Consider the following 25,201-nt stretch of genomic DNA (forward strand, 5'->3'; position numbering starts at 1 on the left):
TAGTAAACATATGTAAAACACACTGACCTTTTAATAAAAAGATATTAAATGGTAAAGTATTAATATTTTTATTAGTCTGTCTTATACAGAGCTGTTACCACACTAAACAGTCCTGGATCTGAATGCTTAATTCCATTATTTCAAAAGACATCCTACTAGTTTATTTCTTCTTTGAGTGGTGGGATGGTACTGTGTGATAGCAGTGCATAAGGTGTTGAATTCATGTCTCATAGACAAGCCTTTTTTGGAAGTCAAAAATAGATTAATTAAATCCTAAACTAGTGTGATTCTTCAATTAGCAGCATCCTACTAACAGAAATGAGTCATTTCATCGCTCACCTCCTACTCTGCCTTGTACTGAAGTCAGAAGTGAGACATTGTAATGGTCTCTGCCTTTTTCAGGTTACTTACGTATTTTGAAATACACCTAAATGCAGTATCTCCCGGACTATATTCTTCTATATTAATGATTAACTTTACCGAGTCTTCCTCAAATACTGTGTTAACAAGATGAAAGGCTTGGAGATGATAAACATTTTTATTCCTGTAGAGGTTTAAATTCCTTGGAAACTGGTGTTCTATTTTTAATGCTATTGTTGAGATTTGGTACAATTTGTGTGTTCATCTTCTTTAGAGCAAATGAGATTTAAAATAGCTATTATGCAAAAATAATTTTAATCTGGAAGGCTTCCCCCCCCATTCTTAATTTTGCTGTTCAGTTGCTGACGTTATTTTCCCTCCCTCATTTCAGGTCAGTTTGAAATTGAAAAAAGTTGTGAGTTACTTTTTCAGATGGCAGAGTCTGTTGATTATGATTATGATGTTCAAGATACAACTCTGGATGGTTTGTTAATATTGCCATGTTATGGATCTATGACAACAGGTAATTCCTCACTGGAATAGAAAGTTTGACTAATTTTTAAAAAAAATTTATTGAATAATCACATATGTACAGAGTAGTGTACAGATCCTAAGTGTTTAGGTCAGTTAATTTTACGAACAACTCATTTTGGTAACCAACACCCAGATCATGAAATAGAACTCTAAGGGAACCAGCATTCCTTGAGAGAAGTGATTTTTTTCTCAAAGTCTTTTCATATTCACTTTTTCAAGAGCCTTGCCCCCCCCCCGATATTGTTTAAGAGTGGGCTGTGTCCTCTCTCAGCAGAAAAAAAATATTGTTAGTAATTTTTTGAAATTAGGACTATAATTTCTTGATAGTAGTACCATAAGTCAGACCTAATTTAGCATTGCCAGAGAATTTCTAGAAATCATATACATCCAGGTACATCTGAGACTAGACACAGTGGATTGTTTTCTTTTGAAGTAACACACAGTCTACTTTTCAAGAATGATGCTGTTCTTTTGTGATTTCAAAGAGCAAATGCAAACTCTTATTCTGATATTTATTCATAATAAATATTGTTGAATTAGGTTTAGAATTTGTTTGGTAAAACTACTTTATTTTGGAATTTGATAGGTAAAACTAAAGGGAAGTTATTTAGAGTTTGACTGTGATTAGCATTTAATGTAATGTAAAAAGCATTTGAATGTTTTTATGCTTTATTTATATTTTTGGGTTTTTTTTGAGTAGTGGTTCTTAATCTTATATTAACAAAAAAAGTTTAGGAATGTGTGTTTTGGTAAATAACCATAGACCACGTGCTATTTTAGAAATCTCTTTTGTGATGATATTAGGCCCTTGCCCTCCATGTGGAAATCTATTTTTAGGTTTTTGTATCTTTAAGGGAATTCTTAGGGTCATTATTAGATATTTAAGGTTCTCGGGGCGCCTGGGTGGTACAGCGGTTAATCGTCTGCCTTCAGCTCAGGGCGTGATCCTGGCGTTCCGGGATCGAGTCCCACATCAGGCTCTTTCGCTATGAGCCTGCTTCTTCCTCTCCCACTCCCCCTGCTAGTGTTCCCTCTCTTGCTGGCTGTCTCTCTCTGTCGAATAAATAAATAAAATCTTTAAAAAAAAAAAAAAAAAAGATATTTAAGGTTCTCATTGTTTTCTGGAGATTTGATCCGCTGGCTCCTTAATAATTTACTTTGCTAACTGCTGAGGTAATTAAAAACTCATATGGTTGCTTTGGTATTAACCATTAACAGTATAAATGTATTTTTCTATATAAATAATTTCATTCTTTCCTTTGTTACTGTCACATTAAAATGGCATGCTGAGTCTGCTATTGCTTCTTGTTTAATGGCCTGAAATCCAGTTTTTATACTATTAAAGGTTGCGAATGACCTCCTGTTTCTCAAATCTCATGGCTTTTTTTTCATTAGTTTGTATTTTGATTTTGTGATAACAATAAGTCTCCTTAAAATGCTGTCATCTGGGATAATATTTAATTACCTTATTCTCCTGACCACTTTTTCTCTAAGTGTGCTGCCCTCCCACCCTTCCCAGCCTTTGTCCCTCTCAAAATGTGACTGTTTTGTAAGGTTTTATCCGTAGCTTGCTGTTTTCTTAGAATTACCTGTTTTGAAGAGGTTGACTGTCTCTAGTTAAATCTCACTTCTGCACTCTAGAACTCCTGGGTCTCCTCACAGGGCTTTTTAGTCTGTGCATCATATCATCCTAGATCATTCAGTCCAAATAAGTGACAACTTCTACGGCTTTTTTTTTTTTTTTTTTTGTCTTGTCCAGATCATTCATTCTCTTTCGTTTTTCATTGTCATCATTAAAGTTGGGATCCTCAATTTGCTTTCCCGAGTTGTTAACATAACCTGCTAACCTGTTTTCCCTGATGTAATTTACCATCCTACCTGCAGTGGTAAGCATCATCTTTCAAAAGCACAGCTCTGATTGTATCAGTTTCCTGTTGGGTATCTCAGCCATTCCCTATTACCAGTTGAATTAAAATGCTAACTTAATAACTTGGCATTCATTGTCCTTCCAGTGTGATTTCAGCCTGCTTTCAGCCTTAATTCCCAGTGTATGAGATTTTCTGTGTTGGCATATATATATGAATGGTAAAAATGTAGAGCTCGCTGTCAATAGAGCCATTACTGAAGGGTTTCGTTTGTTTATTTTAGTTTCCCTTCTGGTTCCGAGGGCTCCATAGAGGTGAGCTACTGGTAATCCATTATGAGCATAATCATATTTATGGGAGCAATTTCTAACAATGCAAAGAGGTATTCAAATAGAGTTGATGAGATACTGAGTAACGGGTGAGGTGAAGTTGGGAGTAGCAAGTTCCTCGGATATTAGGCTTTTTTTTAAAGTCTGGCTAATACAGTACAGCACTTATTTTCTTTATTATTGCTACTTCAGGTGATGGGGAGAAACACTATTATAATGTTATTTTCTTTATTTCCTATTATGTCTTAGGAACATAAAACTCGCACTTGGGAGTGAGGAGAGGGAAGAAGGGTTTCCTGCTTGTGAAGAGGGTTCAAAAATGACTCAGACCTAGGTTTAGTGAATAAGTGAAGATTATGGCGTGGATATGTTGTATTTGCTTTTATTTCTGGGCTAGCCATGAGGGTGGCTGACTGTTTTAAAGGGACATCTTAAGATATCACAATTGATGGGGTGCCTGGGTGGCTCAGTTGTTAAGTGACCCCAGGGTCTTGGGATCAAGCCCCGCATCGGGCTCCCTGCTCTCCTGGGAGCCTGCTTCTTCCTCTCCCACTCCCCCTGCTTGTGTTCCCTCTCTCGCTGGCTGTCTCTCTCTCTGTCAAATAAATAAATAAAATCTTAAAAAAAAAAAAAAAGACATCTCCGTAATTGACATAAAAAATTCTCAACTGTCAATTGCGAAGAGGTGCTATGGTATCCCTTCTACTGCCAAGATTATATGATCCCACTCCCTGGGCTGAACTTCTAACCCCCACCCTTTCCACAAGCTCAAAGTGTAGGCAGTATTTTTTTATTCCATTTCTTTCCACATCTTTTTTTGTGACAACATCTGATATTTCCTTAACTTGAACTCCTCCTTTCCCTTTTATTCTCTCCTCTTACTGGCTGAAATCCTGCTGTTCCGTTTCACGAGTGCAACCACCTCTATAAAAACCTTCCTTGGTTTCCCACCTCACAACTGGTGTTGATCTCTTCTTCATTTAAACCTCATTGTGCTTTGCTGCATCTCTTGTGGCACTTAACACATTCTACCTCGTGTATGGATGTCTCATCTCCTTCTGAAATTGTGAACTACTTGAGTAGCATGTGTTGAAAAAGTCCTGATTAGATGTTTGTTAAACCGAGTTCCAGATTTTTCACTTTCTGCTAGACATTCTGTTATGTCTTGTATCAAAACGCTAGCTGTGTCTAGAGCCTTATTCTTGTTTCCCTCAAACCTTTTTGCTCTTCTGACTTCCCTCTTTTGTTCAAGATTTTGCAAGTCTTCAGGTGTACTGAAATATACCTGTTACTTCCTAAGCAACAAATATTTGCATGGAATTTGACTCTTTTAGCACTAAAAGTAATCATCTAAATTCAGTGCTTCTTAGCCTTTTTAGAGGGTGGAGTCTGAGATTCTTTTTAAAAGATAATGAAAGCCGTGGTTTCTTTTCCTAGAAAAATGCGCATTACCATGCAGGTCACATGGTAAACCTGCATTTTATAACTGGTTATCTATTCAGTTGGGGGTGAAAAAATAGTACATGTGTTTTCAGAATACATGAAGAAAAGGAAAGGAGCTTTACCTTATTATTTTAAAAGAGGAATACTGCATATTTAGATTATTGCGTTAATCCAAAAGTAGTTTTATTTCTGTTTTCTTCCTGCAAAATAAAGACATTATCTCACTTTGGCAAGTACCTAGAATTTGGCTTTGTTGGTGATAATTTCCTTAAATGTTAAGATTAAAGATGAGGGGGGAATAAGGCTAGTGAGCTTCACATAAAAACTTTTACTCTGTCCAAATGGGAAAATTTTTCTGTTATCTTATAAAGCATACATAGTTGTAAAGAGTACATAGTTGTAGAGTATGTAGTTGTAAAATAAAATCAGAAAAGTAAGAAAGATAATTAAACTTAGATCTCACCAACATGGTTAAATGATAATCACTATTAATATTCTGAGGTATATTGTTCTACTATTTTTTATATATTTAAATATATTTTTATTATTTAGCTTTTTCTGACAAAAAATGGCATTTTGTTATATATGTTCTTTAATGTTTTTCTCTTTAGCCCTTTGTAGAAATTTTTAAAGTGTCGAAAAGTACAGAAACAATCCATTTCCCACTGTGCAGAATTAACACAGTCTTAGTGTCTCCGCAATTTTGCTCCAGTTTTCCTTTAAGAAAATCACTCAATTAAAGAAAATACATAGTTTCATTATAAAGAATTCAAGCAGTGTCCAAAGTTACAAAAGTAAAAGTAATCACCCCAAGTTCCTCCATACAAAAATAACCAGATCTCTGTGTGTGTGTGTGTGTGTGTGTGTGTGTGTGTGTGTATGTACATATGGAAGGATAAGGAAGTAAATAGGTGGGTTGATAGAAATACTTTTTAAAAGTGAGATTATACGATTAGTTGCTTTTTAAAAAAGTATTTAATTTTATGTGAATTTACTTAAAGGAATTGTTAAACATCAAGTAACTTTCTTTACCACATGAGAATTTGATATAAAAGGTTGCTTTCAAGTCTAAAAAGATGAAAAATTTTAAGAAGTTGAAGTTAATCTCTTCTTTTTAGACCATGTGTGATTGGAGATCTTATCTGCTGATTCTTTGATTTGAAAGTTAATTAAGTACTTTGACTCTTCTGTATCTTTCTCTTCTGATTTTTTGTTAGTTATTTTTACATTGTTTAGATGTTTATCATCAATCCTTTTACCATGGTTTTTCCATTCTTAGGTTACTTTTGGTTAATTTTCAATTTCCTGGAGTTTGTTAACTTTTTTTTCTTTTATAGAAGGGCTCTTGAGTGTTCTTTTTTGGTATTACTCTTCCATGTTTGAGAATGTCTTGCTTTTGCTTTTATACTTGAACTATATCGTGGCTGGGTTTTATGTTCTTGGGTCACACTTTCTTTTCCTTAGAACTTGGTGGATGTTGTCCACTTGTCTTCTGGCACTGAATGTTGCTGAGGAGAAGTTTGAGGCCCTTTTTTGTAAGTGATTTGCTTTTTCTGTCTGCCTGAAAATTTCTCTTTTTTAAAAAATTTCTCTTGATTTTTAAAGTTCAGTGGTTTTAATTAGGATATTTTTTGGTGTTGAGTATTTTATATTAAAATTTCCTGGAATTTGATGTGCTTTTTTAAAAAATCAACTTTATCGGGGTATAATTTACATACAATAAACTATGCTTGTTTTAAGTGTATAGTTAGTGAATTTTGACAAATGTACATACCTGTGTAATGACACCACAAACAAGATGAACTTTTCCGATGTGTTCTTTTGATCTGCAAATTCAGTTCTTATTTCAGGGAAGCTCTTTTGTGTTATATCTTTGAATATAATTTTTATGTATTTATTGGTTTCTGTACTTCAGGGATACCAATTATTCTTATGTTGGATTGCCTGTCTTCCATATTTTTTTAGCTTCCTTCTAGTTACTTTTTCAGTTGCATTTACTGATTATTCAAGCCTTTGTCAGGAATTTGATTTTCAGGTGTGTTACTGAGAATTCTCAAGATACTTTTGACTCACCCAAAAATAACTTCTTGGGGGCAGAGGGGTACAGTTTGAGCCAAGCAGTGTTGTACTTCTTTCTTTTCCTCCAGAACTGTCATCTTTCCCCCCCTTTGATTGACAGTTTCTGTTTATTACTTTAAGTTATATTCCTTTTCTTCTCTTTATCTCTCCCTCTTTCTCAGAAAAAGTTCTGCTTTGGAATCTTTTTGGGGGACTTTGGGACAAGATATTCTATGAGGAATTTTCATTGGCCTTAACATACAATGTGTCATATGCATTAATCTAGGAGCGTTACTTCATTATGAGTGTTGAGTGGTCTCCCAGTATCCTTGTTTCTTGCTAGACTTTGGACGTCTTCTTTGCCTCTTTACCAACCCCTCGCCCTCGCCATCAGTAACATCCTAGGACCATACTACATCTTGGTGAAAGTATTCCATTTCCCCTTGCCTTCCTGGATAGTGAAAATGTGCTTTAGGATATATTTAACTTTTTTTTTTTTTCCAAACCTTTATAAACAAACATAAAACTGGTATGTGTTAGAGTGCCTAGCTGGCTGGGTCAGAAGAGCACGTGACTCTTGATCTCAGGGTCGTGAGTTTGAGCCTCACGTTGGGTTTAGAGATTACTAAAAAAATAAATAAATAAACTTAAACTGGTATGTGTTTATACTTGGGGAATATGGTATTAAAGTATATGGGTGAAATGGAAATGAAATAAACATGAGTCTTGTCAAAATAGCAGTTTCAAGACTTTTTAATTGATTATAGTGAACAAAATGGTAAATGAAACTGAAATTTTGCTTAAACTGAACACTCAAAAAACTAGGTATTTTTAGAAATGGGTTGGTTGAAAAAGACTTGATTATAGATAAATACGTTCAGAAAGGACATTTTTAATTTATGTAAATTTTTAGTGTAGTGCGGTAGAAAGGATGTTAACTTATTTATATAATGCGTTTTTTATTTATCAATTCATTGAACTCTGTTGAGCATTTTCTTTTTTTTTTTTTTTTTTAATGATTTTTTATTATATTATGTTAGTCACCATACAGTACATCCCCGGTTTCCGATGTAAGGCTCGATGATTCATTAGTTGTGTATAACACCCAGTGCACCATGCAATACGTGCCCTCCTTACTACCCATCACCGGTCTATCCCATTCCCCCATCCCCCTCCCCTCTGAAGTCCTCAGTTTGTTTCTCATAGTCCATAGTCTCTCATGTTTCATTCCCCCTTCTGATTACCCCCCCTTTCTTTATCCCTTTCTTCCCCTACTGATCATCCTAGTTCTTATGTTCCATAGATGAGAGAAATCATATGATAGTTGTCTTTCTCTGCTTGACTTATTTCACTTAGCATTATCTCCTCCAGTGCTGTCCATGTTGTAGCAAATGTTGAGAACTCGTTCTTTCTGATAGCTGAGTAATATTCCATCGTATATATGGACCACAACTTCTTAATCCAGTCATCTGTTGAAGGGCATCTTGGCTCCTTCCACAATTTAGCTATTGTGGACATTGCTGCTATGAACATTGGGGTGCATATGGCCCTTCTCTTCACTACGTCTGTATCTTTGGGGTAAATACCCAGTAGTGCAATGGCTGGATCATAGGGTAGCTCAATTTTTAACTTTTTAAGGGACCTCCACACTGTTTTCCAGAGTGGCTGTACCAACTTGCATTCCCACCAACAATGTAGGAGGGATCCCCTTTCTCCACATCCTCTCCAACAATTGTTGTTTCTTGCCTTGTCTATTTTTGCCATTCTAACTGGCGTAAGGTGGTATCTCATTGTGGTTTTGATTTGAATTTCCTTGATGGCTAATGATTTTGAACATTTTTTCATGTGTCTGTTAGCCATTTGTATGTCTTCATTGGAAAAGTGTCTGTTCATATCTTCTGCCCATTTTTTGACTTGTTTATTTGTTTCTCGTGTATTGAGTTTGAGAAGTTCTTTGTAGATCTTGGATACCAGTCCTTTATCTGTAGTGTCATTTGCAAATATCTTCTCCCATTCCGTGGGCTGCCTCTTAGTTTTTCTGACTGTTTCCTTGGATGTGCAGAAACTTTTAATCTTGATGAAGTCCCATAAATTCATTTTATCTTTTGTTTCTCTTGCCTTTGGGGATGTGTCATGAAAAAGGTTGCTTTGGCCGATGTCGTAGAGGTTGTTGACTATGTTCTCCTCTAGAAGTTTGATGGATTCCTGTTGTTGAGCATTTTCTGTGGTCCAGACATTGTTCTGGGTCATGGGGATATGTCTTGAATAAAAGAAAATCCTTGTTTCATGGAGCTACACTGTAGTAGAACAAGTAGATCATAAATAATGTATAAACATAATTTGAACTACAAAGTAGTGTTAAAACTCCTTTGAACCATCTGGAAGAAATGAACTACCTAAGTCCAATACCTAAAAAATAATTCTTAACCAAAGTTAACTATAAATCCAAGAGAAATAGGTCTTTTTGGAATTATTTTTGTATTTACCTCAAAACTTTTCCATAGCTGCCTTTCTAGCACTTTTTCACTTGTGAAATTAATTTCTGAATAATGTGGAAGAATAGGCACATTACTCAACTTGTTTCAAATTTGTCTATCTGCAAATCTTAGCAAGTCACCTGACCTCTCTGGCATTTAGTTTTCTCTATAAAATCTAGTTATCTATAAAATGAGATGGTTGGACTAGTTCCATGATTTTGAAACTGTGCTCATCTGTGCCACTCCTTTTCTCCCTTACAGTGGTTCAACTTTGGTTTGTTATGTATACTGGGAATACATGGATCTTTGAAAGATTTTGTTTGAGAATAGGTTTTGTACTTTATTATTTCAAAACAGGTTTTGTTAAGATTTTCTTGGCTATTAAAAAGAAAACAATTTGAGATTGCTCAAGTAGAAAAGATGAATTTTCTGAACAAATATGGGCATATCTTGTGGAAAACAAATACAGCCAGGCATTTAATTTTTTTTTTCTTCTTAAGGTATATATGTACTTACTGTTCTAATGTATAATGTACAATAGTAAATATATGTAACAGTTTAAAAAGATGTTATGCAACATATAAATAAAAATGCTAATAGTTTCTTTTCATACCCCCAGTAGATTGACTTACATACTCACTGGAATGATCACTCCTAATTTTTGGAGATTATTGAAGTAGAGTGATCCACCCAAACAAATCCCTTGCTTTGAAGTTCTTGATCTCTATGCACTTACGCACTCTATAAGTGATCTTTTCCTTCATCCCACTTAAGCCACCCATTCAGAAGCTTCCATCCTAGATATTGTCATTACCATCATTTCTGATCTCAGTTTTAAACATCTTTCTGATGATTACTTCCTGTTTTTGCCAAATACTCTACTGTTTGTATTTCAACAATTTTCAGAATACATTGACACTTGTCCTTTATCAGCCTTCACTTAAACCTTCTTTCACCCATACTGTAATCATTTCCTTGCAAACATTCTTAACTCTCTTGTCTTATTTTGTGCTTAACCTGGCAGGAGAGCAAGTCTGGCCAAATCTGTCTTACTACTTAGTTTACACCCGGTCCCCTCAAGGCCTGGGAAGAGCCAGGATCCCAGAAATACTCTTGTCAACTTTCATAGCTAATTCATTATTTTCTTTTTGGACTTCCCTTCATGTACATTAACCACTTCCTTATGGTTCACAAGTTCATTTTTCTTCTTTGCAAGAGACTAGTCTAATCAAATAGAGCATTTCTTGGACCTTATTCCAAATTCTAGGAGAATCAGATTGCCCCAGTTTGGGGGAGATGTTTATCTTTGGTTCCATGAACTATGGCTGGAGAAGCAAGGTACTATAGTACAAGCATTGCTGCTGGGGTTCACTCTTCAGAATGTGTGGGTAGGGGAAATGGGTGTGGTGTTACTTGCTTAGAGAGGTAACCATCAGAAAGACACCCCAAAAAGTGAAAACCACTTAGCTAATTAATCTTTAAGGTAGAGAGAGGTCCATAATGTGTAGTCCATGGATGGGCTTCAGTGAGTCCCTGAACACCCTGAATTTTTTGAAATGTGTGTGTGTGTGTGTGTGTGTGTGTGTGTGTATGTGCCTTTTAATGGAGAAAAGGACCACAATTTTAAAATATTCTCAAAGGGAGCTATGACCTACATAAAGGACTCTGCTATAGGGTTTATTTTAGCAATAATAATCTGTGATTTAATGGATCTAGTAATGTTAGCAGTAAAAGGTGAGGCAAAGATAAATTTTGCTATTTTGAATTCAAGATAATTAAAGAGGTAAAGGAAACATAACTTTTAATGAAAAGAAGTAAGTTTTTCAAAAGTGGAGTTTGACAAATGCATGTTGTAAATTAACATTTTCTCTTTACATGTATTTTAGATCAACAGAGGAGAATATTCTTGCCACCTCCACCTGGAATTAGAAAATGTGTCATATCTACCAATATTTCTGCAACATCTTTGACAATAGATGGAATCAGGTACAACTTTTAAAGTTTCTTTTAAAGCCAAGGAAGCCACTTAGCTTTGAGTTTGCTCCTCTGTGCCCTCCACTAATTTCCTTCCCACCTATTTGTAATCCCCTACTATTTTTTATAATTATTGTTTGCCATGATTAGGAAATGGAGTAGGAGGAGGTACACATAGTATTCCTGATCATACTTTTTAACTACTTGTATTTGGCAATTTGTGGCTTTCTCCTCCCAAATTTAAGATTATTTGTAATGCTTCATGGGTTTTATTATTCATTATTCATTGAATAGAAAGCCAAAGCTGGGGCGCCTGGGTGGCACAGCAGTTAAGCGTCTGCTTTTGGCTCAGGACGTGATCCCGGCGATCTGGGATCGAGCCCTACATCAGGCTCTTCCGCTATGAGCCTGCTTCTTCCTCTCCCACTCCCCCTGCTTGTGTTCCCTCTCTCGCTGGCTGTCTCTATCTCTGTCAAATAAATAAAGAAAAAATCTTTAAAAAAAAAAAAAAAGAAAGAAAGCCAAAGCTGTTTTTCTGTACTCATTATCAGCGTATACTTGATATGATATTCCCTTCTCATCTGGTACCTCCACTTGGTGGAGTTTTATGTCCAAGTGTTTTATGTCCAAGTGTTTAGCTGAAGGTAGTGTTTCTTACTTTTCACCCTTTTGTGAAATAAACTATGATGTGAGTCTCTTATTTTTTAATGTAATTGATGATGCCATCAATTTTTGAGTAAATTTAGTGAAGAAACACTGGGAAATTTTAAGTCTGGACTGATGGTTAATGTGAAGTTCTTTTAGTCTATTGAACCACAGCCCTTTTGGATATTTATCTTTTATCCAGTATATTTTATGTCCTTAGCTAAAAGTCTGTCTGTCTGTCACAGGAAGGCTGGACCTGAATCTCAAAGATCCTATATCTTTCTTTTGGGTAAAATGATCACCCAGATCTAAGAGGAAGTTTAATTTCCTTTGCTTTTCTCCTTTACTTTAAAAATAATTATTTCACTAAGGGCTTTCACTTCTTTGGAGTAAGTTAACCTCTGTAATTTTCTGTTTCCAGCAAAGGCAAAAGTCATTAAATATTGTGTTTTGGAATGTTCCCTTAGTGAATGGTAGACTTACTACTATTCCTAACTTAGTTTTTTACCTGACTTGTTCTCTGTTTTGTTGATTTAAATGGTGTTATTAAAGGCTACCTGGAATTAGATTCTAAACCTATTAGAGTGGTCTAAAGGTGACTTTCGAGTTTGTTTTTTAGAGGAGAAATTCACATAATATAAAATTAACATTTAAAAGTGAATAATTAGTATTTAGTACATTTACAGTGTTGTACAAACACTAACATTACCTCTATCTACTTCTAAAACATTTTTAATACCCCAGAATAAAATCCTGTACCCTTTAAGCAGTTACTCCCCATGCCCCCTTCCATCCCAGCCTTTGGTAACCACCAGCCTATTTTTTGTTTTTATGGAGATCCTATTCTGGATATTTCATATAAATGGCCAAACAATGTGTGACCTTTTGTGTCCGGCTTCTCTCACTCATTGTGCTTTCAAGGTTCATCCACATAGTAGCATGTATCAGCACTTCATTCATTTGTATGACTGAATAATATTCTATTATATGTATATACCATAATTTGTTTATCCATTTATCCCTTAATGGTTAATGTACATTTAGGTTATTTCTACCTTTTGGCTCTTACGAATAGTGCTTCTGTAAAAATATGTCTACAAGTATCGGCTGAGCACTTGTTTCAGTTCTTTTGGGTATACACTTAAAAATGCAATTTCTGGGTCATGTGATAATTCTGTCTTTAACATTTGAAGGAACCTTCAAACCATTTTGCACATTGGCTTAATCATTTTACATTTCTATTAGTGATGTACAGGGGTTCTAGTTTCTTGACTTCCAAGTTTCACGTTTGATGTAAAAGTCATCATGTAGTTGTTAGTTTGGTAGAAAAGGAGAATCCAAAGTGGCTAAAAATCAACAAGTCTTATTTTCTAGAAACTTAACTGATTTTCATTTTTCTTAGATATGTGGTAGATGGTGGCTTTGTGAAGCAGTTAAATCACAATCCCAGATTAGGGTTGGACATCCTGGAGGTGGTTCCAATTTCAAAGTAAGTCTCTATGTCAAGCTTTTTTGTTCAAAGAACAGTTTGTTAGGTCATTTTTAACTGGTTTGGGGGTATGATGTTAACTACTTAGGAAACTTACAGTACATTTTGCGGACTTCTGGTTTTTTTTTTTTTTCTTCTAAAGGAGTGAGGCATTACAGCGAAGTGGCCGAGCTGGCAGGACTTCCTCAGGAAAATGCTTTCGGATCTATAGTAAAGATTTTTGGAACCAGTGTATGCCTGACCATGTGATTCCTGAGATTAAGAGAACTAGTTTGACATCTGTAGTTCTGACCTTAAAGTGCCTTGCCATACACGATGTTATAAGGTATGTAGACAATTTGAAAAAAGAAAAATTTGTTAGGATGGAGCCAGATTATTCCTCAGAATTCTTTTGAGGTATTTGACTCCTACATCCCCCTCATTTTGAGGTTTAGCTAAACCCAAATAAAAGGCTTCTTTGCAGTGTTCCCGTGGTTTGATTCCTTGCACCTATTTTAACCTTGGCCTAATGGGGTGCTTCATGCTGATGTTTATTTGGATCATTTAGTGACCACTGTTTATCTGTAATGAAAGGTATATGATGACCCTTATTCCAATCAGAAAGTGGTTTTCTGGTAGCATCTTTTGTATGACCAGCACTGTAGAAAGTACTGTGAGAGATACAGTAATACTCTGTGGTATCATTTTGCCTTCACTAAACCTAATTTATATTAGGAAAACAAGATTCAGACACATGAGAGAAAGAATGGGACAGCTGTTAAGTTACTCAAATGTAACTATATAATTAATTGGCATAGGATAGAATATTGTTGTAGGGGCTTGAAATTTCATATTACACATGGTATAGGAAGTAATGAAGGAAAATACTGTTCTTGGTCTTAATTTTAGTCTAAATTGTCTGCAAATGTGAAAGTGTCAGGAACCTAGGGAGGAGGTGACCGTGCATTCTTTAAATTCATAAGAAGGGAAATAATTACTAGGTATATCTAAATATGTATTGTATACTCTTGGAAAGCCAATTAATAATATTTTTTGGATAGTTTAAAAGAAGAGATTTTCTAAATGAGAATATAAATCTTTGAAAGAGGAAAGCATATAATATATGAAATTCTAGCTATAATCATGAATGATACCAATGAGAAAAAAGAATCATTTAAAGAAATCTAAATGGCTAAGCAGAAAGCTTTCAGATGAACCCAGATTTTAAAATAATATTCGTGATATGATTTTTGTGAATAATATGTAATTACAAAGCAACATATAATCAAGAATAAATATGTATTAGAAAATAGGAATAATATGAAGAGTGGCATATAATTAAGAATATATATTAGTAAAGTAGGAATAATAATTACTTAACATCATCTGCACTGAGTTATTTTTCCATCTTAAGTTTCAAGACTTAGAATGTACTAAAGGTCCCCAGAATGCTAGAGACAAAAAAAAAAAAAAAAAAGATTTCTCCTCTCTCTCTCTCTCTTTACGATTTTATTTATAAGTAATCTCTACACCCAGTGTGGGGGTCGAACTCACAACCCCGAAATCAAAAGTCACATGCTCCACCAACTGAATAGCTGGGTGTCCCTCTCCTCTCTCTTTTTAATATGTTTGTAGAATAAGGAGAAATAGAGCCAGTATTATCTTGCAGATTTTGGGTTATCTAAGAGAAATTATGCAGAACAGGTTGCCAGAAAATTGTGAGAAATACAGATGTTTTGATTTATTCATTTAGGAAAAGGGCAGAATCTGGAAACAACTGCCCAGTATGCTTGAAATTGATCTTTAGCAAATTCTAGCAGAGTTTATTAGAAAAATGGTTTTAGAGAATTTAATGGTGACTTACAGTAATCCATATGAATCAAAATAGTTCACAAAGAATATGTCATAACAAACCATTTCCTTTTCAGTTTGAAGACAGGACTGTCCATGTATCGGGTACACCATAAAAATTTATTGAGTGAAAACCTAGTGTCTCTTGTTTTCTACACAGTTTATGATAAGATTATATCTACCTATTTATTATGTATCTATTGTATCTATCTTATCTTTGTGAATAAGGATGACAGTACTGCTGAATATAGTTGCCAAATAGCCAAATCCAGAATGTATTGATTAATTGCTTAGCATAGCCTAGGTGGAGGTTTTGCTGATAGTATGGTGAACTTTGCTCTTTCCTGGTGAGCATTTTCAAGGAAAATATTAAAGATATTGAAGTCATGGTTATAGATTGCCAGAAAATATCTTGCTATCTAATCATTAGATGATTAAAACTGGAAGATTTAGAATGATCTTAATAGGCAAAAATCAACAAGGCAAAAGTCTGAAAGGTTACATCTTATATTCTTTGTTTTGGTTATACATTAAGGAAATACATGTGGAAAAGATCTGAAATTATCAGATCACCACAACTTAGTATGAGCTTACAATTATTATTCTGTTTAGAAAACTGAAAAATTCCTACTGGCATAGACTTTAGTTATATTAATAGACTGCAATGTCCAAATGACTGAAACCATAGCATTCCTTTTCTGTGTTGGTCACTCTGCATTTGGAGTTCATTTATGGGTATCAGCACATTTTCTGAGGATTTTGACAAGCTAGTATTTCTGAAAGACGGTGATTAGGTATGGTGGGTCTCTTAGAAAGCAAATAATACAAGGAGTGCTTGACAAATTTGGTAATTGGTATAATCAAGGGAGAAAAATAATGGTAGTTTTTACAAATCTTAAAGGGCATTCATGTAGAAGGGGAAGCTGACTAGTTTGGTATTGCTCTAGGACAGGGGTCGAAAACTATGGTCCAGGCTCACTGGCTGTTTTTGTAAATTAAATTTTATTGGAACACAGCCATGCATATTCATTCATGTATGATTGCTTTTACTACAACAGCAGAGTTGAATAATTGTGACAGAGACCATATGGCCTACAAAGCTAAAATACTTACTATCTGGCCTTTTACAGAAAGTGTTTGCCGACTCTTGCCCTAGAAGATACCAGGACTTGTTGGTACAAGTTGTAGGAAAACTGACTGTAGAACAGTCTACAAGATTTTTGTTTATTTGTTTTTAAATAGAACTGTGAATGGACTGGAATGGACTTTTATGTAAGGTATTGGACCTTTTGTCCTTTGTTGGACTTTTTCAAGGTGAGAAATTGGAGTAGATGATTTAACCATCTCAAGACTTATGGTGGAAAAAGTAATCCAGTGCAGATAATATTAAGTAATTATTGTTCTTAATAAGACAATGTGTATATATATATTCAGGCTTGGTTATATGCCACCCTTTGTGAATATTATTGTCTCATATTCACTAATAGTATTGTGGTTATGTAAGAGAATGTCTTTATTTTCTAAGATTTTATTTATTTATTTATTATTCATTTATTTATTTTAGAGCGAGTGTGCATGTGAGCAGGGGGAAGGGCAGAGTGGGAGGAAGAGGAAGAGGGAAAGAATCCCAGGTGGACTCCGCACTGATTGTGGAGTCCGATGTGGGCCCCATCTCAGGACTCTGAAATCATGACCTGAGCCAAAATCAAGAGTGGTACACTCAACTGACTAAACCATCCAGGCACCCCTAAATTTTCTTTATTTTCAGAGGATGCATGCTGAAGTATTTTGGGGGTGAATTGACATTGTATTTGCAACTTGTTTTCAGATCGTGCAGGAGAAAATAAGAATATACATACAGCGAATTGGTAAAATTAATCAAATATACTTATCGTTTTATTAAAAGCCATATTGAAGTGCTATTTATCAACTTGTAATGTTTGCCCACTTTCAATTTTTCCCCACTGGTTTATAAAATTGTAATTAAAATTGTGGGCTACAGAACAGAGTAGATTTGACCTTGTCTATGAAGAATGGGACAGGAATAAGATAGGTAGAGAAGAATGGGGAGTGAGTGTTACAGCTAAGGGGGATCAAAAAGAAGTATTTTTTGAAATAGGTAGAAGAGTGATTCAGCACTGAGTTCTACTCCTGAAACCAACATTGAACTGTATGTTAACTAACTGGAATTTAAATAAAAATTTAAAAAGAAAAAAAAGAAGAGTGTGATTCAGAAAAAATAATTTCCTCCTTTGCTGAATGCTGATCATGATCATAGAATGCTTAGGAAAAAAAAAAAGAGGAGAGAGGAGGGCTTGAAAAAGAGAAGTAAAACCTTTTAAAGAAATTTTCAAGTCTGTATAAAATCTTAAAATGGTCAAGGAATGGGGTGCCTGGGTGGCACAGCGGTTAAGCGTCTGCCTTCGGCTCAGGGCGTGATCCTGGCGTTATGGGATCGAGCCCCACATCAGGCTCCTCTGCTATGAGCCTGCTTCTTCCTCTCCCACTCCCCCTGCTTGTGTTCCCTCTCTGGCTGGCTGTCTCTATCTCTGTCGAATAAATAAATAAAATCTTTTAAAAAAATAAAATAAAATAAAATGGTCAAGGAATGGACTCTTATTCATATCTCATTTAAACACACAGGTTTCCCTATTTGGATCCACCCAATGAGAGACTCATTTTGGAAGCTCTTAAACAACTTTACCAGTGTGATGCTATTGACAGGTAAAACAACAAAAAAGCAACCACAACAGATGTTAATCTCTTTCTGTTTCATTTTATTATTTTAAAAGTTTTTTATTTTAAGTAAACTCTGTGTCACACATGGGGCCCAAACTCACGACCCCAAGATCAAGAGTCACATGTTCTACTGAGCCAATCAGGCACCCCAATCTCTCTTTATTTTATTTATTTGAGAGAGAAAGAGAGGGAGAGAGAGTGCCAGGGGAGGAGCAGACGGAGAGGGACAAGCAGACTCCACGCTGAGTGCAGAGCCTGATGCAGTGCTTGATCTCATGACCCTGAGATCATGTCCTGAGCCAGAATCAAGAGTTGGGTGCTTACCTGACTGAGCCACCCAGGTGCCCCTTCAATCTCTTTTTCAAATAGGGTTCTTAATAGTTTCCTTTATCAGTAGAAAATGATATGTTTGAATTGAATGGATTGTTTTATCTGAAATTAGAATTTCTCCTCAGTTTTTCTTTGGCACAATTCTGAATTTAAAAATGATATGATAAAACTATGTTTATATTTGGTATTATTTAACAAGTAATTTTTGAGTACCATTTCAGCGCCAGGCTTTAAGCTGGGTATATGAAAATAATAAGAGAGCCAGAGTCCTTGTTTCCATGATTGTACAATGGGGAAAGATTTGGTAATTATCATTCTCCTACTTCTTCAAGGATGTCCTCTATGCTTCTGCGGAATTTTTTGTCTTTTATTATAGTACTTTATTCTGCCTCATTGTTTAGTTTTTTTTAATATATTGGCCCTTGAAAGCAGAGAATATATCAGCTTTATGTTTTCTTTTATCAGTGATTTAGTGTGTCATGTTTCTTATATTGAATTGAATTTCTGGAGTTGATTTAAGGTAATATAAACTATATCTGACTTATTCTGAATGATGAACATTTCATTTGTACTGTCCCAAGATAGAAAGACTTAAGAACCTTTTCTTTCTATTAAGGAGTGGCCATGTGACCAGATTGGGTTTGTCTATGGTGGAATTTCCTCTCCCTCCACATCTGACATGTGCAGTAATAAAGGCTGCTTCTCTGGATTGTGAAGATCTGCTACTTCCAATAGCAGCAATGTTGTCTGTGGAAAATGTCTTCATTAGACCAGGTAAGAAGTTTATTGATGAGTTTTTAAAAAATTAATAGACTATAATTTTTAAAGTAGTTTTAGCCTTAAAGAAAAATTGAGGATAAGTACAGACGCACACAGTTGCCTCACGATTAACATCTTCCATTAGTGTGGTGCATTTGTTATTATTGATGAGCCAGTATCAATACGTTATGATTAACTAAAAAGGTCACTGTATTGTCTATTTGGGTTTTGACAAATCTGTAATGATACATTTCCACCATTACAGTAATATACTAAATAATTTCACTGCCCTAAACATCCCCTGTGGTCCACCTGTTCATCCCTACATCCCTTCCCCAAACCCTTGCAATTACTGGGTTTTTTTACTGTCTCCATAGTTTTCCCTTTTCCAGAATGCCACATAGTTGGAATCATACAATACGTAGCCTTTTCAGACTGGCTTCTGTCGCTTAGCAATGCTCATTTAAGGTTCCTTGTCTTTGCGGCATAATAGTTCATTTCTTTTTATTGCTGAACAATATTCCATTGTATGGAATTTATCCAGATGTATGGGACATCTTGGTTGCTTTCAAGTTTTGGCAATTATGAATAAAGCTGCTGTAATACATGCACAGGTTTTTGTGTGGACATAGGATTTCAACTCACTGCTGAGTTATAGTATAATAATATGTTTATATTTGTAAGAAATTGCTAAACTCTCTTCCAAAGTGTCTGCACCATTTTGTGTTCTCACCAGCAATGAGTCTGAGAATTCCTGTTGCTCCACATCCTCACCAACATTTAATGTTGTCATTGTTTTAGATTTTGACCATTCTAATAAGTGTGTGGTGGTATCTTGTTTTAACGTGCAGATCCCTGATGATATATGTTAACCATCTTTTTATATGCTTATTTGCCATCTGTAGTTTTTGTTTTTGTTTTTGTTTTTGTTTTTTGGTGAGGTGTCCATTCAGGTCTTTTTATTTTATTATGTTATTTTATTTTATTTAAAGATTTTATTTTTAAGTAATCCCTTTACCCAATGTGGGGTTCTACTTATAACCCTGCAATTAAGTCGCATGCTCTACCAACTAAGCCAGCCAGGCATTCTCAGGTCTTCTTAAATTGGGTAGTTTTCTTAGTGTTGAGTTTTAAGAGTTCTTTGTATATTTCAGATAACAGTCCTTAATCAGGTATGTCTTTTGCAAATATTTTCTCCAAGTCTGTGGTTTATCCTCTCATTCTTTTGACATTGTCTTTCATAGAGCAGAAGTTTTTAATTTTAATGAAGTCCAGTTGTCAGTTACTTCTTTCATGGGTCATGCCTTTGGTATTATATTTGAAAAGTCATCACCATACCAGGTGTTAGGTTTTCTCCTATGTTATCTTCTAGGAATTGGATGTCCATTTGTTCTAGCTCCATTTGTTCAAAAGGGTATCCTTTTTCCATTGAAATGCCTTTCCGCCTTGTTAAAGATCGTTTAACTATATTTGTGTGGGTCTATTTCTGGGCCCTGTCTTCTGTTCCACTGACCTTTTTTCCTATTCTTCTGTCAGTACCACACAGTCTTGAATATTGGAGCTTTATAATAACTCTTGAAGTTGGATAGGGTCAGTTCTCTGACTTTGCCCTACCCCTTCAACACTGTTTTGGTTATTTTGGGTCTTTTCCCTTTCTCTATAAATTTTTCAACCAGTTTGTTGATACCCATAAAATTAGTTGCTGGGACTTTATTTGGGATTATGTTGAATCTGTAGATCAGGCTGGAAAGAACTGATACCTTGACAGTATTGAGCCTTCCTATTCATGTACATGAAACATCTCTCCATGTATTTAGATTCTCCAGTAATTCCAGCATTTTTTATTACCATATATCTAGCCTCATGGGACATGAAACTGAGGATAAACGAATTTTACATTTTGTTACTCTTTAACTTAGTTGTTTGAAATAGAGAGTTTATAGTGTTCCTGGCTGAGACTTAATTTCCTTTCACTGGTAAAGGAAGATAGTATGGTGGACCTTTGCCCTGTTATAGGACATTAGTAATATATTAACTTTTCTTCCCTAGACTGAGAAGAAGTGGAAGTTCAGCCCTTGTATCCTAAGAGAATTGTTTTGAGGTTCCCATGTCTTTAAACTTCTGCTTCTTTCCTTTCTTGGTGTGTCAGTATGGACACAACTTACTTCATCTCATAGCAGTTTTAACTTTCTTCTAATGGGGGTGGAGGGTCACAATTTTTTTTAAAAAAGAGTTTCTGGGAGAGCCTGGGTGGCTCGGTCAGTTAAGCTAATGACTCTTGATTTTGGCTCAGGTCATGATCTCAGGATTGTGAGATCAAGCCCCCATGATGGGCATAGAGCCTGCTTAAGGTTCTCTCTCCCCCCCCGCCCCTCCCCCCTTGAATGAATGAATGAATAAAAGAACTTCTTTTTTTTTTTTTTTTAAGACTTTATTTATTTATTTGACAGAGATAGAGACAGCCAGCGAGAGAGGGAACACAAGCAGGGGGAGTGGGAGAGGAAGAAACAGGCTCATAGCGGAGGAGCCTGATGTGGGGCTCGATCCCACAACGCCGGGACCACGCCCTGAGCCGAAGGCAGATGCTTTAACCGCTGTGCCACCCAGGCGCCCCAATAAAAGAACTTCTGAGTAGACAGTGTATCTTGCCTGGAGCCAAGACCAACAATAGTGTGTGCTGTCATACTAGCCATATCCCTTTATAGGCTGTGAGTGTGTGTCCAGATTGATCGATTGATTGCCAAGACTATAATGGAGGATACATTTTTCTATAAAAATACTCTGGTTTAATCAGTGTGCTCCCTATCCCCAAAAGATTGTAGTCTTTTTTTTTCCCTCCCCCCTAGATTGTAGTCTTCAGTGTCAGAATTTTGGTTCTAGTAATACCCCTAAATACAATTGTTTTTTTCTAGCGAAGACGAATATGCAGGGGCTCTTGGGTGGCTCAGTTGGTTAAGCATCAGCCTTCAACTTAGGTCATGATCCTGGAGTCCTAGGATCGAGCCCTGCCTCTGGCTTCTCACCAGGAAGTCTGCTTCTTCCTCTGAACTTCCCCCTCTCCTGCTCACTCTCTCTCAAATAAATAAATAAAATCTAAAAAAAAAAAGACTATATGCAGTAAATAAGGTTGGCTGGGTGGTGGGTAGGGGATAGATGAAATAGGTGAAAGGAATTAAGAGAAACAAACTTCCAGTTATAAAATAAATAAGTCATGGAGATGAAAGTACAGTATAGAGAATGCAATCAATAGTATTGTAATAATGTTTTATAGTAACTACGCTTACTGTTGTAAGCACTGAGTAATGTATAGAATTGTTGAATCACTATGTTGTACACCTGAACCTAACGTAGCATTGAATGTCAGCTATCCTTTAATAATAATCTTTAAGTAAATAAGTTTGGCTGGGTTTCAAAGCTAAAAATACTCTAAAAACTATTAAAGAGTATGGAAGTGAGAGTCAAGAGATCAGGGTTCTAACCTGACTCCACTGCAACCTAATTATCTATTGGCCTAGTTTTTCTGGACTTCATTTTTCATTTGTAAAATCAGGGAGTTAGATTAGATTAGGGTGATCCAATCTATTGTCTTGTAAGACCAGAAAAAGGAACTGGCTTTCCTCATTGGAATTTTTAAATAGATGAAACCACTCCAGTGTTTTTTTTTTTTTTTTTTAAGATTTTATTTATTTATTTGACAGAGACAGAGACAGCCAGCGAGAGAGGGAACACAGCAGGGGGAGTGGGAGAGGAAGAAGCAGGCTCATAGCAGAGGAGCCTGATGTGGGGCTCGATCCCATAACGCCGGGATCACGCCCTGAGCCGAAGGCAGACGCCCAACCGCTGTGCCACCCAGGCGCCCCGAAACCACTCCAGTGTTAGCTCTTTTCTTTTTAAATTACCTTTTTACTATATTACAATTTCAAACTTACAGAAATGTTGAAAGAATAGTAAAGGAATTCCTCTATACCTTTTACCTAGTTTCAGCAGTTTTTAACATTTTGCTGTATTTGCTTTACTATTCTTTTTCTCTTTCTCTGTTTCTCTCTGTATATATGTATGCATTTTATGTCTTTTATAGAGTCATTTAGGAATGTTACACCCCCTTACCACAAAGTATTGATAATGTATATTTACTAAGAATAAGGGCAATCTCTTATTTAACCATAGTACATTTATCAAAATTAGGGAATTTAATATTGACACAATACTATTATCTAGTCCAGAGTCCATATTCAAATTGTCCATTGTCCCTAGAATATACAAAAGTAGTTTTAGAATTTCTAAGATACACCACTGTCTGCTGACAGTTTTTATTTATTTATTATTATTTTTTTAAGATTTTATTTATTTATTTGAGAGAGAGAGAGACAGAGTGAGTGAGAGCACCACTTTGGAGGGGAGGCAGAGGGAGAAGGAGAAGCAGACTCCCCCACTGAGCAGGGAGCCTGATGTGGGGTTTGATCCCAGGACCCCAAGATCAAGACCTGAGCCGAAGGCAGATGCTCAACCAACTGAGCCACCCAAGGTGCCCCTACAGTTTTTATTTTTGAGGTAAAATGTACATGTAGTGAAATGTATAAATCTTAGGGGTATAATTCAATTAATTTTGCAAAGTGCACATACCCATATAACCCATACCCCTGTCAAGATATGGAACAGTTTTATCACTCTGGAAAATTTCCTCAGTGCCCCTTCGCAGTCAGAATCTAGCTATCCCACCTCCCCCCCCGCCCCCCAGTCAGCCATTTCTCTGTTATTTTCTTTTTAAGCTTGGCTTTTCTGAAACTTCATGTAAATAGACTTACATGTACTTTTTTGTGTTTGGCTTCTTTTGGTCAACCAGAATGTGTTGAGATTCATCCATGTTGTATTTATCAGTGCTTTGTTCTTTTTATTGAGTAGTAATTGCACTGTATGAACATACTACAATTAGTTTTTTTTCCCCATTATCCTATTGATTTGAATTGTTTTTTGTTTGGTGCTATTTATAAATACAGCTGTTAAGGGGCGCCTGGGTGGCACCATCCATTAAGCGTTGGACTCTTGGTTTCAGCTCAGGTTGTGATCTCAGGGTTCTGAGATTGTGTCTGAACTGGGCTCCAGGCTCAGCACAGAGTCTGCTTGTCCCGCTCTCTGCCCCTCTTCTCCTCCCACCCCACCCTCTTGCGTGTACACACTCTCTCTCTCAAATAAGTAAATCTTTAAAAAATACATATATAGCTGTTTTGAACATTCCTGTGTAGGTCTTTTGTAGATGTATATTTTCCTTTCTCTTAGGTAACTATCTAGGAAACAAATTGCTGCATTATTGAGTAGGCATGTGTTGAAGAAATTGCCAACCTTTGGGTGCCTGGGCGGCTCAGTAGGTTGAGCATCCCATTTCGGCTTGTCCTGGGATCAAGCCCCCTCCCCCCACCCACCCATGCAGCCCTCTATCAGGCTCCACACTCAGTGGGGAGTCTGCTTGGGATCGGGATTATGTCTCTCCCTCTGCCCCTCCCCCTGCTCACATTCTCTCTTGCTCTCTCTCAAATAAATAAATCTTTAAAAAAAAAAAAAAGAAAAGAAATTGCCAGCCCTTTTCCCAAAATGGCTATACCATTTTAAAATTCCATCAGCAATGTTTGCACCACATGTCTTCCTCAACATTTGGTGTTGCCTTCATGTTATTTTATACATTCTATTATGTATTGGTGATCCCTCCTTATGGTAAAATTTGCATTTTTCTGCCGGCTAATCTTTTTGTGCATTCCTGTGATTATTGGCCATTTATCTGTCTTCCTTTGTGAATTGTCTGTTAAAATCTTTTACTCAGGTTTTAAATTTATTAAAACATTGTGGAATCTCAGAGTTTTTAATTTATTCTGGATACAAGTTATTTGGTAGATATGAGTTGCATGTAGTTGTTCCCACTCTGGGCTTTTCTGTTTACTTTCTGAGCAATGGCTTTTGATGAGGGGAATTTTTGAATTTTGATAAGTTTAATACATCAGCTACTATTTTTGTGGTTACTATCTGAATGCTAAAAGATCTTTTCCTGTCCCAAGATCATGAAAATATACTTCTCTCTTATATTTCTATTGATATTTACCTAAAAGCTTTACAGTATCGAGCTTTTAATAAAGTTAGTACAGTGATCCACTTGAAATTAAGTTTTGTGTATGGCATGAGGTAGAGGTCTAGGTTACTTTTTTTCTCTGTGAATATCCACTTACTCCAGCACATTTATGGAAGAGATTTCTTTCCCCACTGAATAGCATGGCACGTTTTTAGAAAATCTATGGACTATATATGTGTGACTCTTTCTGGTTTTTATTTTATTCCATTATCTGTTTGTTTATCCTTATGTCAGTGCCACTTTGTGTTGAT

At 35.9% G+C, this 25,201-nt stretch overlaps 1 protein-coding gene across 1 annotated transcript in view; it reads left to right on the forward strand.

The window, feature by feature from the left end:
* DHX40 (DEAH-box helicase 40) overlaps positions 1-25,201 on the forward strand; it is a 47,939-nt gene that overhangs the window by 5,345 nt on the left and 17,393 nt on the right. Inside the window, exons 7-12 of the mRNA XM_045773269.2 lie at positions 752-883; positions 10,953-11,052; positions 13,088-13,174; positions 13,317-13,499; positions 17,648-17,728; positions 18,690-18,847. Coding sequence (XP_045629225.1) covers positions 752-883; positions 10,953-11,052; positions 13,088-13,174; positions 13,317-13,499; positions 17,648-17,728; positions 18,690-18,847 — 741 coding nt within the window. The remainder of the gene's footprint in view (positions 1-751; positions 884-10,952; positions 11,053-13,087; positions 13,175-13,316; positions 13,500-17,647; positions 17,729-18,689; positions 18,848-25,201) is intronic.

This window comes from Ursus americanus, chromosome 23 (assembly GCF_024610735.1).
Source record: "Ursus americanus isolate L20-20 chromosome 23, mUrsAme1.1.p, whole genome shotgun sequence".
NCBI classification, from domain to species: Eukaryota; Metazoa; Chordata; class Mammalia; order Carnivora; family Ursidae; genus Ursus; species Ursus americanus.